General features: G+C 45.1%; 1 protein-coding gene across 6 annotated transcripts in view; it reads right to left on the bottom strand.

The window, feature by feature from the left end:
• sdk2b (sidekick cell adhesion molecule 2b) overlaps positions 1-14,279 on the bottom strand; it is a 267,233-nt gene that overhangs the window by 14,951 nt on the left and 238,003 nt on the right. For 4 of the 6 annotated variants that reach the window (XM_047608417.1, XM_047608420.1, XM_047608418.1 and 1 more), the window contains exons 28-42: positions 14,149-14,247; positions 13,503-13,697; positions 12,760-12,961; positions 12,197-12,300; positions 10,403-10,473; positions 9,682-9,811; positions 9,035-9,091; positions 8,356-8,457; positions 8,088-8,203; positions 6,900-7,086; positions 4,622-4,759; positions 4,023-4,232; positions 3,811-3,936; positions 1,894-2,058; positions 1,579-1,719 (exon numbers count right to left, since the gene is read on the bottom strand). In XM_047608417.1, coding sequence (XP_047464373.1) covers positions 1,579-1,719; positions 1,894-2,058; positions 3,811-3,936; positions 4,023-4,232; positions 4,622-4,759; positions 6,900-7,086; positions 8,088-8,203; positions 8,356-8,457; positions 9,035-9,091; positions 9,682-9,811; positions 10,403-10,473; positions 12,197-12,300; positions 12,760-12,961; positions 13,503-13,697; positions 14,149-14,247 — 2,043 coding nt within the window. The remainder of the gene's footprint in view (positions 1-1,578; positions 1,720-1,893; positions 2,059-3,810; positions 3,937-4,022; positions 4,233-4,621; positions 4,760-6,899; positions 7,087-8,087; positions 8,204-8,355; positions 8,458-9,034; positions 9,092-9,681; positions 9,812-10,402; positions 10,474-12,196; positions 12,301-12,759; positions 12,962-13,502; positions 13,698-14,148; positions 14,248-14,279) is intronic. The other 2 variants (XM_047608419.1, XM_047608423.1) reach the window with 1 other exon arrangement.

Below are 14,279 nucleotides of genomic sequence, written 5' to 3'. Positions count from 1 at the left end.
ATGTTTCGATTTACAGTTCAGTGTTTTACTATTGCGTCACGGGTCTTTGAGTAACGCAATTTCAATCCTCTGTATGGGCTGCACTTATGACAGAATTGATAATGACATTTTATCTTATAACAGTTTGTTAGCTGGCAGAGCTGCTAATCTGGGGTGTTCATCTGTGAGGTTCTAGACTCGCCACACCGATCTGATGGAAGGTGAACTACCGACAACTTGTCTGTGCCAAAAATGTACACTTGAACACACCACAGATTCTATATCCGTTAGCGTTCTTTGCTTGTGAGAGGAAACAACTCTTGATAGCAGTAAGTGGCAGTTGTCTCCATTCATCATTCAAAAGGGAGAACCAGAAGATCTAGACTCAGCAAGGAATCTAGGAAAGCCAGTAACATGCTGAATCGGCTGAAAAGTCCAATCACAGTTCCGACTAGTGACAACATTGCAGGACACGCAGCCAATACTAAGGTCGTGGACCCTTACATTCCCTGGGCTTAAAGGTTATGGTAGCTTTCCAGTCTTTGTTAGCTAATCTGCCATCTTTCTGACTGTAGCCTGAACAAACAGCTCCAAAAGCTGTATCAATATTCTCGTCTAAATCTGAACAAGGAAGTTAAGATAAGAGTGTTTCCCTTTAAATTCCTTTAAGTATGTCTCAGACCAGGGAACAAGCTTCATGCCGTTTCATCGAAACTCGCACTGACAAACAAAAACTTGACAAATGACTGAATTTGTTCCTATAGAATGGAACAGATTCAGTCAAAGCATAAACGTATGCGCAGACTGACAGAAAGGCATGTGAAAAATCTGAAAAATAAAGATTGCCTCTGTGTGTGAACACTCTGTGAATTATACATGAATGTTCAATCATGGTTTGACTCCAAGTGCCCCTGATCTTTGATCAAACAACTAACACCATAAACACTATAAACTGAGCGTAAGAGGCTTTCCACGCTGCTCCGCAGCAAATTGAAGCAACTGTTGCTCGCCATGTTACAGGTTGAAAACACTTTTACACATCCAAAGACCAGCGGAGGCCTCAGCCAGGGCCGGGACCTCCATGGTTGCTCCGGAGCTACTCAAGGTCAATTGGTGGTTATGCAAACACACAGAAAGAGAAAAAGCACTGGGTCGGTCCAGTGGCATGGGCCAGATTCCTAGTGGGGGATATGGAGGCTTTGAGAGTGTCTTTGTGTTGGAGTGAGAAGGAACCTCTTGTTTTTTCTCCGTCAGTCAGAAAGATGGGCAGTGACCCGCAGGGAGCTCCTCCCCTCCCCTGCCTGGCAGCTAAACAGCCGCGGCAAAAAGTGCTGAGCCGAGGGAAATACCCGCTGATGTCAGAGCTGCACTGAATGGACAAGTATGCCCACCCCCGGTCCCACCACCACCACCACCACCACCACCACCACCACCTTCCCTCCTTTCCTCCTTCTTTCTCGTTAATCTAATTTGAATATAGCCCTCTATTAAATCTCCACTTCTCTGCTCAGTGTCTGAAAGTCACTAAATCCCCTAATTAAATGTTACTATTTTATAACAAAAAGTCAAGTCAAATGCTCCACTTAACTGTGCACTCACCTGATTCAGACTTTTTGGCATACTTCTTGCTCTGTCCTCTGATAATGAGGATGAAAACCAGCAGGAGGATAAAGATGAGCCCGACCAGAGCCACCACCACCAGGAACCACCACTCCTCGTAGAAAGGAGACACTTTTTGTGCTGGGTTAAGGGAAAAAAAAAACAATAATTTGAATTAAATTGAAATTCGTGGTTGTTAAAAACACGTAGCCACATATCTGTGAAGCTTGAACAACCTTAGGGAATTTAATTAGGTCTGAAACATTAATGCAGTTGAGGTCACTCAATTCTATTAACAAACACACAGGAGCTCACCAGATATAGATGGGGAAGGTAGACTCGGAGAGCCGTAGCCGTAGTCGTTCACTCCAATCACCCGGAAGTCGTAACTGACCCCTTGTTTCAGGATATCCATGCTGAATGTGTGTGACGTCGCATCCTTGGGTATGTCTTTGATCAAGATATCCCACAATCCCTCATCTGTGTGGAGATTTAATTTGCAATTAAGGGTCAGGGGAGACCGAAAGCGCTGGAAGTGAAAATCTCTGAACAATGTCGATGTGTCATTGTTAATTGCTGGTTTGTTTGTTTGCTTGTTTGATATAACGCTCCGTCTGGCTGGCAGCTCTCAGGGTAAGTCATAATTCCCCACGAAATATTACACAATCCATCAAATTCACTGCTCTCGTAAAACTTTACGGCAACCAAATCTACAGCATGGTGCAGCCATATTTCAAACGTGTTAGATGACTCGGTGCTTGCTATGGAAATCCAGCCAGAGATCATTTATTACACTTGTAAATATCAATGTAAGTTTGACTCTTTTAATGGGGTACACAAACATACACGAGCGCCAGAGTTTATCTGTCATGTGGCTGAACTTTTGACGGACAGTTAAAAAAAAAAAAAAAAAAAAGTTGAAGTGTAATTTGATCCGATGACAAGAACAGAGTTACGTGATACTGCAGACTTCTGGCCCTAGGCATATGGGTAAAAGAATAGGAGGGTGAGAGGTTGGTTATCTTTATCTTCCCTCTGGACATGAATTTACTCTATGCCTTATCTTCCAACATTGTTGCTGACCTTCTTCAAAATGTAGGGAAAGTATACCTCCCAATGTTCACTTGTAAGAGGTGAAACACATCCCTCCGTGTGAGTCACCTAACATCCATCACCCTCACCGCCCTGCCATGACTTGTCAATCACAGCTGAAACTGGATGCCAATTATTTCTGCTTCAGTGCCGCAATCAATAACCCATTAAAATACCAGGGACACAGACTCCGGGGCAGCAGATGTTGACACTTAATGCCACCTTCTTTAAAGTATAATGTGACACCATAGCTACGGTGTTAGCCCAGACCCTACGCACACCCTAACGCCCCAGTCTGACATGCACCTCCCTGAAATGTAACAACACATTGTGGCGACACTGCAAGAGCTGCAAGAGCTGTAATAGGTCCACTTGTATTCCCGCTTTAGTATTTCCAGCTGCTTCTCCATCTCCGCGACTTTTGAATTGATTGTTTTGTAGGGGTGGGAAAATATATCGACATGGCAATAAATCGCGATATTTTTTCTTCCGATAAAATATCGCATTTGAATGTCTTAATTTTTTAGAAAAAGTCACGTTTTGGGCTTATTGTGAAAGACTTCTGCACCCCCACCACTTGCAACCACCACTTTTTCTGTACAAGTGCAATAAACTGGAAATGGATCATCTGGATTAATATTGTTTTTTTTTTTTTTTTTTTTTACTCAATTCATCCAATTAATTATCACTGTCATCTTATATACATATATACAAGGTGTACTCTAAGCTGCATTTAAAATTTCTCAGTGAACTACGTAGAAAATTGCAATATATCCCAATATCAAAATATTGCACTAATGTATCGTATCGTGGCTCAAATATCGTGATATGTATCGCATCGTGAAATTCTTGCCATAAGAGCCCCTATTGTTTTGTATCAATAAAAATGGAACACATTGAGGAAAGGTTAACCAGGGAGTTTTAGAGACATGATCATTTGGATGACTCATCTCTGGCAAAATTTCAGCGAAAGTTTCAGTTACCATTGTTAGTGAATTAATACGACAGTCACAGCGTCGTCTAGCATTTGGGATACGTGAGTAGGTTATGCCATCTATGTCCCGCTGTACTTTAAATGAGCCTAACATAAGCACACATAAAGCAAAGTTCATCAAAGTGGCAATCATCTAAGGTACCCACCGGAGGGTCTGGCCTCGATGACATAGCGAGATATTGGGGCGCGTCCTGGGTCCCCGCTGGTCCAGTGAATGGTCAGGGCCGAACTATAGCGCGTGATAAAGGGCTCTCCTGGGGGCCCGGGTGCACCTGAGGAAAAAAATAAATAAAAATGTATAAAATGCATAAATCAAAAGGATCACATTTTCACAAGCATCATTCATGCACGCAGCTACCTTCCCCTGGTCCGGTGGTGATATTAGCCTCCACCTCCGGCCCATAGATGAAGGTCTTGGCCCGGATGCGGAAGTTGTACGTGACGCCATCTGCCAGGTCTTTGAGCTTCAGCCAGAAGGGGCCGCTCCCCTTCACGTCCACCGTCACTGTCTTACTGACGCCTGGGGGGGAGGGGGAGTGGAGACAGTCGGCACAGGCCACGGAAGACTCTAGACAAACACACCACATTTAAAGCAGGTATTACACAGGCCAGGCAATGTGGCAGCACACATAGGCAAAATGCACACAGACACACGCAGAGTGATGGCATTAGTCGTGGGAAACAGGTTCGTTCATTTCAACACTGTAGTCATGTATTATTTGAGATGACAGCATGTAAAAGGTTGCAATGACACATGAGCTGTTTAGGTCAGTGCGATGGAGAAAAATGCACACCACAAGATTTTGCCCAGGTTGAGTAAATCTTTTTTAAAAAAACAAAAAACTGCAACTTCAAAATCCCAGTATATCCTGTAGTGTGCATACAGCTTTCATAGAAGCCAGCAGCCAATTTGTGCAGAAAAAAAGGTAGTTGAGATTAGTTAGAGTGAGTGATTACCATCTACAGGTGTGCAGGGTTCGTAGACAAGGCGGTAGCCCTCGATGATGCCGTTGGGGAAGGTGGGCTCGCCCCAGGACACGTTGACGGAGGTGGTGGTCAGCTCGCTGAAGTGAATGAAGCTGGGGGCACTGGGAGCTGGATCACACAGAGGCCAAAGAATCAGTGACACACGGTTAGACACATGGCAGGACAAACAAAAAGGGCTTAGAAGTCGTAGTCGTACAGAGATTTCTTGGTAATTTTATATGTCTGATGAAAGTGTTGATATTCCCAAGGGCCTCCTCCTTTCATCATACCTTCATGTTTTCCACACTAAGTTACCCAGTAAGCTTGCTGTCTGTTATATGCTTAAGTTGACGCTGAGGCTACAACGCGTTTCTGCTTTAATATTTCTGGCTGCTTTTCCATCTCTGCAAATTGTTTTGGATCAGCTGAGGAGGTCTGAACATCATCAAGATCCCCCAGTACTATAATAGAGCCTTCAGCCTCGGCGGCTGTTTGACACCTTGTAGTGGTGTTCTCAGGACTTTAACGCCAAGAATTTCGTATACACAACCTCTCATGTCGCAACTATGTATATATATATATATATATATATATATATATATATATATATATATATATAAGATTATGACCACCATCCCAATACTGTGTAGGTCTTCTCTGTGCCTCCAAAACAGGTGTGACTCATCAGAGAATGAACATGGGTCTCTTGAGGGTTTGGGAACTGGGGTGGGGGCGTCTGATCTGGTCTAGGTGGGTGGTATATGTCGAAGTAACATCCACTAGAATGCCAGGTCCAAATGTTTCCCAGCAGAACACTTTATTGTCAATGTTATTTACTTCTCCTGACAGTGGCTTTAATGTTGTGGCTGATCGGTGTATAAACTCAACTGAAATAGTGTACTTCTGTAAATAACCTTCTTTCATGTCTGTGGCCTTAATGTAAATTATCTCAACAAGACAACAGGTCAACACAGCCAACGTTTAGATGTGGGAACATGAACATCTGCACCACCTGAAGGCTCTCTCTGTACCTGCTTTGTTCGTTTGAAAAGTGATTGCTTTCCTCTGTGCCAGGTCTACATCTGCAGGTCTAAACAGCTCCTGCTGTAACATTTCCCACTGCAGATCTAAAACCGCAGCCCTGAAATTGTCGATGCTGCAGTTCTGGAACTGAAAGCGTTTTTCCTTAAGTGTTTTTTCTTTGCCGCGCACTTTGGAGCGAGTTCACGTCCTCGTTCACGGATTGAACTGCATTAATTAGGCCAACATCACAGTTCTGCTAAACCACATGCAGGTTAAAAGGCTCACGTACGAATGTGGTCTGACCCAGGTTACGGTAATTCACAATCACAGTGGCCATTCTTAGCCTGCAGAGCCCATTACAGCAGGCTGAGGTCGTGACGTGCTCGTATTACAGCTTGCCCTGTTGTCCCTAGTCTTGTCAAGCAGGAGCGGAGACGTTTGCAAGAGACAAAGCCTCTTTGTCTTCTCAAAAGCTGGGATAACCATCTCCGTAAAGCCCCTCCTTCCTCCCCCTTCTAGCTTGTCATCTGTTTCCTTCTCTCACATTAGTGAACATGGAGGCAAACCAAGAAGCTGTAAGCACCTTCTTTTTTTCCCCCCCTTTTACTAGTCTCAGACACAGGGGTAAAAAGGACCGAAAATGAGTTACTATACACAGGAGTTTTTGGGAGATAAATCGTGTTTTGACATGTTTGCAGATGGGGATATTAGTAAAGTCCCATGAGTTTGAGAAAGAAAGACAGAGGGCGATGGGGGCCGTCCTTCAGACATAGCGTGTCTGCAGGCTTCAAACTCCCAAAAAACGTCATACCATCCACTTTTTCAAGCAAAAAACAAAAAGCACGAGCTACAGCGAATGGGTGGGCTGATTGGAACCGTATGCTCAGTGTGTGGTTCCGCTAACATCGTTTGGCATGCTGACAGCGACAATTAGCATCATCCTCGCATCAAATTCTTTCCTCGTGGCTGACTCATCCGCTCGGAGAGAACTCTCAGGGTTCTCCGAACCAACATCGGCGCCGCCACCGGCACATAAGCATGACAGATGAATGAAACATGGTCGCACGCGCTCCAATTTATCTGTTTCAGCCGCGTCGCCGCACTTGTCTTCTTTCTCTCGCTGCATCTCTATCACGCGCTCGTTCATTATGCGTACAAAGATTTGTTTTACCACGTCGCCTGATTGCACAAACCCATACTGATTAAAGAATCTGCATATCTCTGCGGATCCAGCGGTTTGATTTACCCGCTTGCTGAGTGCGGCCCCTCGTCGGTGGGCTGCGGGGCCCGTCCCCGGCGGCGTTGAAGGGGGACACGCTGATCATGTAGGTGGTGTAGCCGGTCAGGTTCTTCAGCTTCACCCCCGCTTCCGGCATGAACAGGGTCCGCAGCCGCTCCGTCTCGTTCTTGCGCTGGAACTCCCAAAAGTAAATCTGCACAGACAAAATAAATAAATAAATAAATAAAAAAGAGACATCAGTGATAATGTATGCTTACAGATGCTGTTCAGGGAATAAAGCTATTTCTGCTTCTATAAAACTCGCTCCCGTTTCAAAGTCCCCTAAGGGAAAGACACAATTTCATTTCAGTCCCTGCAACAGACTAAACCTTGCATTGAACGGCCCCTCTGGATGCGAGAAGTGTAAAAATATCCATTTAATAGTGATTAGGATACAAACAGTTTGAGTCTCTTGTGGACTACTAAACTGTAAATATTGAATCTGAAATAACAAGTTACCGTGTATTATTACTAGACACTGACTAATACATCATATATCAGCCGGCCGATATATACATGGGGCTGATATTTGCGTTTTTCTTTAGTGGTATCGTTATCGGCCGATACACGGGTGCGGCGATACATATGTATTTTTTTCCCCGGCAACATTTACAGGCAGGCCTGTGCTGCCGGAGACGCTGCAGACCCGTGCAGCCCATATATTTCCCCTCCCCCACTAGCAGAGTACGTGCAGCTGGAAACTGGAAAATGCTTGTACTCATAGGCATGTCAAGGTTTTACAAAACAAAGCTGTATTTACTTCTACAGTCATTAGCAACAGTCCTAACGTTTACTGTTGTGGTTAAGTAGGAGTTTGCTAGCTGATGTTTTTTTCTCTCTCTGGCTAGCTAATAGTGCTGGTTGTCAATAAGAATCAACCACAATAAACGTTTGGGTTTTTGGTTAAATCGAGACTCGTAACATTCGTCATCATTGTGTTCTTTTTATCACGTAAACAGAGGGAGAAAAAGCAGCTCAAATATTGGCTCAGAAAAACTGGCAGCAGGTATCGCCCATCGGCCAATGCTGATCGGTATCGGCCCTAAAAAATCCATATCGGTTGAGCTCAATTATTACTTCATGTCATCGTGTGAAAGGCCAAGTGTTGCATTTGGAATAGTTTCCTGGACAGTTCAAGAAAGCTGGGCAGCTGACCTTGTAGCCCTGGATGTCTCCGTTCTGTGCGTCCACGGGTGGAGGGTCCCACGTCACGTCGAGCTGGGTGGCTGTCGCCGACTGGATAGCCACGTTCTGGGGCGGGGCTGTAGGCACTGTTGCAGGTGATCACACAAATGTATCATACATTAATAAAAGGTTTAAACTTTGATTTTGAATCACGCGCTGGAACACGGACGTTTAATCCGCTTGCACAGAGGACCAACCACTTTTGGATCGTGATCGCAAGAACAGGAAGCGAACGCACCTGCTTCTCCGACAAACACCTCCTGCGGCGGGCTGTTTGGCCCCTCGCCCACCGCGTTGTAGACGCTCATGCGTATCTCGTAGCGCTTGTGTTTACTCAGCTCTGCAGTGGGAGTAAACAATTTGGAAACATAAGTTTAGGAGTGACGCTAAACACTAATTTGTGACACCCGCGGCTCTTAACACCCGCAGAGGTCATCACCTATGCTCCGTTGTGAAGAGGTTAGTAATAAGTTGTGCAGTAATAAGGATACGATCCCTCAACGCTTCCCGCCCACCCACTATCACTGCTACAAGGAATTATTTTGCCCTAGGAAGACATTTCTGTTTCATTTTTTTTTTAATACGAGGATAGTGTAATCACAAAGGCGCCCCTGTTGCACAGTAAGGAGATGCAGGAGAAATATGCGACCGTCTGCTTCTGCAGATCTTATCCAAACAACCAGGGAGCATGTTGAACTTGGCTGGCTCCTGCGCTCGGTAGAGGTGTTTGTTCCAAACGCAACGTGATTATAAGCAGCCAAATGCTGCGTTAATTTGCCTGACACGCTGATTTCTCCGGCATTCAAGGCAGCGGGGGCCAGGCTCGGGATAGACAGCCGAGATCCAAGTTTAGATACGGAACAATTTAGCACACGTCTGTGTATATTTCGGCGAGGTGGAGACATAACAAAACTTACTGTCCAGCTCGTACTGGGCGAGGGTTGAGTCACTCAGATTCCTGATGCTGTAGGGGGCTGCGTAGGGGAGAGCGGAGAGGGGGGAAAAAAAAGCAGAGAGGTAAAAATGAGAGGGACGGAGCGGAGACAGAACTGTATTGTTAAGGAGGGGAGCACTATTGTCATTAAAAAAAAAAAAAACCTACACAATCACAGTGATCATAGCTCTGAATGAGCTCCAGAATGACTCAGTAAGGGTAAAATTATAGGCCAAGCTGCACGGAGCAGTAGAAACAGAGCAGCTCCTGAGTAAACCTAATAACAGCCTGCAGCTGATAACCACTGATCTCCAGATGAAATGTTTTGCCGCCAAGTGTCAAGACCAGCGGGGAGATCTTGCCACCGGAATAGGCCAGGCAAAAAGTTTTCCTCTAATGGAAAATAATGGTGCTGCTGACACACGAAGACTGCACAGGAATAATCAACCGTGCCTGAGTCTTATAATTGTGTGACTTTGTTGCCGAAGTGCAGAAATAGCACATTCCTTTCAATATACTCCTGAATGTACTCATTACTCATCTTATCTCCTGACTAGTCTGTTGCACTCCTTTGAATTCTTTACAATAAACGGCTGTGAAGTGTTCAAACGTATTTAGATACGTGCTCACCATTGAGCTCAGTCCAGGAGGACGCGCTGTTGCCCGCGTGAATGTAACTGCGGAGACGGTCGTACAGCAGCTCGCGGTACCGAATCCGAAAGCCCAGCAAGATTCCATTGATCTTCTCCTCAGAGGGGGGCTGTAAGGGCGAGAAGCGGAGTTAAGATCTAACCCAGAAGAAACCCCGCAGAACAGAGAAAGCCCAAAAGACCAAATCAACAGGAGCTTCACTTGTAGTGTAAAACTCCACTTCATCACCTTGCGCTTTGTCTGTAACTCACCATCACCGAAGGGACTTGGCGTAATTGAAACCCACAGACAGAAGACTAGATTGAGTAATGTAGAAAAATCCCCTGTGATTGAACATGAGAAAGCGGGCCCAGAGGGAAGAGGCACAGAGTGAGAGGGAAAAAAAAACAAAAAAAACAAGTACCTTTCTATCCTCATAAACTCTACAAGTGTTCTCCATAAAAGTAAAATTGTGTCTCGGAGCCTCCTGTTTTCCTCTTTATGACCTGTTAATTCAGGTGTGAGTGTGGGAGAGGGTGGTTTTATTAGACAAAACGAGTACAGGTTGTGTGTGAAAGTGTGCAGCCTCCAGTCTGTAAGTACAGGCCTCGCCATGTACCGTCAACGCTCTCTCATTAGGAGACACTTTTCTCAGACTCGGCATCGTAGATTTTCGCAAACAATGACAGCACAAAGGGCCCGTTAAGCCGTCTGCTCTTACCTGCCAGCGGATCAGCACCGACGTCGTTGTGTGCGGCGTGACGGAGAGAATCGAGGGCGCTTCGTCGGGCGCTGGGGCAATAAAAGTGAGATAGATTAGCTCAATTGGCCTGAAAATGTGCCCAATTCAAGCCGCTGAATCCACCCGTGTGCGGTGGCATTCACGGAGCATAAACACACAATAACTAAAACAGAGGAGCCATTGACGGATGAGTCACAAATGGCAGTGGGAAAGATCAGCGGAGGGAATGTTTCTTTAGCTGGTTAATGCACCACTGGGCAAACTTTTGTTTTGCCAAGGTTTTAATGCAGCCCTCCTGTCTCCTGGTGTCTTTGCAGATGGTGCAAACATGACATCACCTGCTACCTTTTCCAGTACAACGCGTTTATACATGACATTATGACATATCTTGCACTATATTTAACCTGTCCACCAAACAAGAGGAAAACAATGTTGTTTTATATTCTTAAAAATGTAATTTGCTAAACAACGTCATGAACAGCACTTCTATGGTTCAGTTCTGGGTTCAAAGCATAAGTCTATATAAATATGGACTACTGCATTAGCCAAACTGACTCTATTTTGCTGGGGTTACAGGTGGCGCCACTTTGTGAGTTTGACTGTATATACTATGGACAAACCCATCGTGACGTCACTCACTGGATTCTGAACCTCAAAAATGAAAACGCCATGTTAGATGAGCTTTACTCCGCCCACACTTGATATACCAAATATGGACATGGTGGTCATATGTTGATGCCCGCCCATCCAACTCTCTGTCACCTATTAGCTCAGGCTACATAGCTCAAAGTGGGAACGCCCTTAATTTTAAACCTTAATGAAAAACAAACAAATGAGTTACGGTACAGTTGTTGGGGCCTCAAGCGGCCACTCACTGAGCTGCAATTTTTGCTTCACTGCTGAGACCCAAAGGTTGCCGCCTGGAGCCACTCAGAGCTGTGTTATCGATGACCTGCCCACACTTCGGCCAGACTCAGTTGTGTTTTTGATTGATTAACACTGTGCTCTGCTCTACCTCCACCAATTATAAAGAAATGTTGGATTATACACTGTATTTATTTATTAATATATTTTGTCCAACCCACATAGAGCGGTTCACATGGGAACTTGTAGTCAGGGAACTAAATGAACTGAAAACGAAACAGAGAAATGGACTCGCACAGAGTCAGGGAAGGGGTTGGACGGCACGGGAGACCAATAAGTAAGAAAGAAGCGGGAAACTAAAAGCAATTAACTAGACCAGGGGTCTTCAACTGTTTTCAGGCCATGGACTCTAAACTGAATAAACTTAAACTATGTCGGATTCATATTAATGTGAATTTTAAGAAATTTTTATTTTTTGGGGGAAATCAAAACTTTTTTGGATAAAAAGTCTCTTCACTTTGATGAGCGTAACCGTTTCTTCTCACTTTCCGGAGGGATGCTGAGTTTGTCAGGCAACCAGCAGAGACTCTAGGAAGTCACTCAAATCTCTAAAAAAACTGTTCTGCACATGATTCACGACAAAATACAATTTGTACACAATAACTAATTAAACCAATGGCACTTATGTGAGTTTTAGAGGTGCTGGCAGATGGATTTTGATCCACGCAAGCTGTTTCCTCCTCTACACCGCACTTCATACTAAGCTAATTTAAAATTTCAGATCACTTGCCAACTAAACAAATAAACAAAGAACTTCTCCTTTAATATCAATATGTTTGCTCATTAAATCCTTAAATATTCATGCAGTAAACAAAGAAAACAGATATGTCCTAATGATGTTACTCTTACCGTCTTGCAGGGTTGTGATTGCTTCGCTTTCTTCACTGTACTCACTGTCCCCTATGTCATTGGTGGCTTTTACTCTGAACTGGTAGGATGTGAAGGGCTTCAGCCTTGGGGATGGAAGCACAGGAAAGCGCATCAATCCCGATGATGAACTACAGCCCAGCATCTTTAAAACATTTAAGTCACATACATCAAAAGAGAAATATAGTCTCGCTGCGTGAGCTACGAGGTTTGCAAGCAAATTACCGGGGCACACTTTAAACCAAAGCGGGCTCGTAACAACGAAACAAGTATGAATTTGTCATATTTATTTCCATTACTTATGTTCTAGACTGTCGTACCCTGGAAACATGGTTCCAAATAAGGACACAGCTGATCTGCCAGCTACACAGCAGCAGAGGGAATATTTCATTATCAGTGAGGGACTCTGAGAAGATAAAGTGTTCTCTGTGTTATTATCCGTTGCATCTAAAGACGACAAACACGAACACAGTCGTTACAATAAAGGGGATGAGAATCCAGCCCTTACTGTAACCAGAAGCTGTTACCTGATAGGTACACTCTACCTGGATACTATGTAGGAGGTGGCCTCGTGGTTGACAGAGGCAGAGTGAACTGTCCAGTTGTTCTCGGGAAGCTCTCTCAGCTGCACCGTGTAGTAGCGCACGGGCGAAAGGCCGTCGCTGCCGGGCTCCCACGTGAGTAACACCTGGCGGGCTTGGACGTCTTTCTGAGGGACCATGGGACGGCTCGTGGGTTGCGGGCGAGCTGAAAGAATAGGGGTGAGAGTGAAATTTCCAGAAAACAGGATATTTAATTCGGGAAAAGCAATGCCACGATGGAGAGGCAAGGAAAGAAAATAGACTTCCTGCTTTTCACATCTGCGTGTGGCACAGACAAAGAAATCTGACGACGAAGGGACGGAACGTCGCAGCGACATGAATGTTGCAGAGTAAACAGTCCACAGCGCGCCTCGAGGGAAGCAGATGGACTCATTCGTTCTCAAAAGTGCTTCAGAGTGCTTACAATAAATACCCAAAGGCAAAAAAAAAAAAAAAAAAAAAAAAAAATACTCCTTCAGAAAACACATCTGCTTAATGGACTGTTAACCGCAAATGAACTGAGAGCAATGGAGGCTTTGTACAGCTCTCTGCAAGTTGTGTCGTTGCTGAGATCACACACCTGCGTCCGGTTTCGGCAACATGTATGCCACCTCAAAGTATCACTTTGAAAAACGTGTTTCTACACATCCAGCTCCCTGACGCGGCAGCATCAGACTGCAACAAACACTTGGCGAAGTCAAGGTTACCTCTTTTCTCCGTGGTGACCACCAGCGCCTCGGCGGCCTCGCCCCAGCCCTTCCTCGTCTGCGCCGTGATGCGGAACACGTAGACGGACTCCGGCTTGAGGCTGGTCACTGTGTACTGGCGGGCGCTCGGGTTCAGCACGTCGACCGTGGCCGCGTTGCTGTTAGTGGAGTTGAGGTGGTACGTGATCTGGTAGGCTGGGGAGGAGCAGGAGGCAAAAGGCATCGGAGAAGTTCAGTGACATATTCCTGGCTGCACTTCGGGTAACTGAAGCACTTGTGCTGGTTTTCAAGCTGCGCTACAAACGGCTTTGTCTCCTCTGACGCGACTCCGTGAGCATCTGCTCCCGCGTGCAGCCGTGTGATTCTGTCACTGTGTTCAGTTTAAAGTAAATTATCCGACAGATGTATAATGAATCAAAAGCTCACAAGGAAATCCCAGATTAGCTAACAAGGGAACAGCAGCGCCGGAAAAATAACAAGATCTGATTTCCCACAACGGATATCGTCGGGTTGACAAAAGTAGGCCTGATTCTGCGTGCGCAGAGTTAGTTATTAGAAATTTACTAATACTACTGCACTCATAGGGTGAGATTTTCAAAAAAATAAAAATTCCGCAGACATAACAAGGGTTTTATATGATACTAACCCAGTATAATGCCATTGGGTTGGGCAGGCGACTGCCAGATGAGCCGCACTGAGGTAGTTCGAACTTCAGGGAACAGGATACCCACTGGAGGTCCTGGGACTGCAGGAAAACAGCAGACATGCAATCCATAC

This window comes from Mugil cephalus, chromosome 16, assembly GCF_022458985.1.
Source record: "Mugil cephalus isolate CIBA_MC_2020 chromosome 16, CIBA_Mcephalus_1.1, whole genome shotgun sequence".
Taxonomy (NCBI): domain Eukaryota; kingdom Metazoa; phylum Chordata; class Actinopteri; order Mugiliformes; family Mugilidae; genus Mugil; species Mugil cephalus.
Note: the sequence above shows the minus strand (reverse complement) of the source record. Positions and strands in the feature narration are given on the sequence as shown.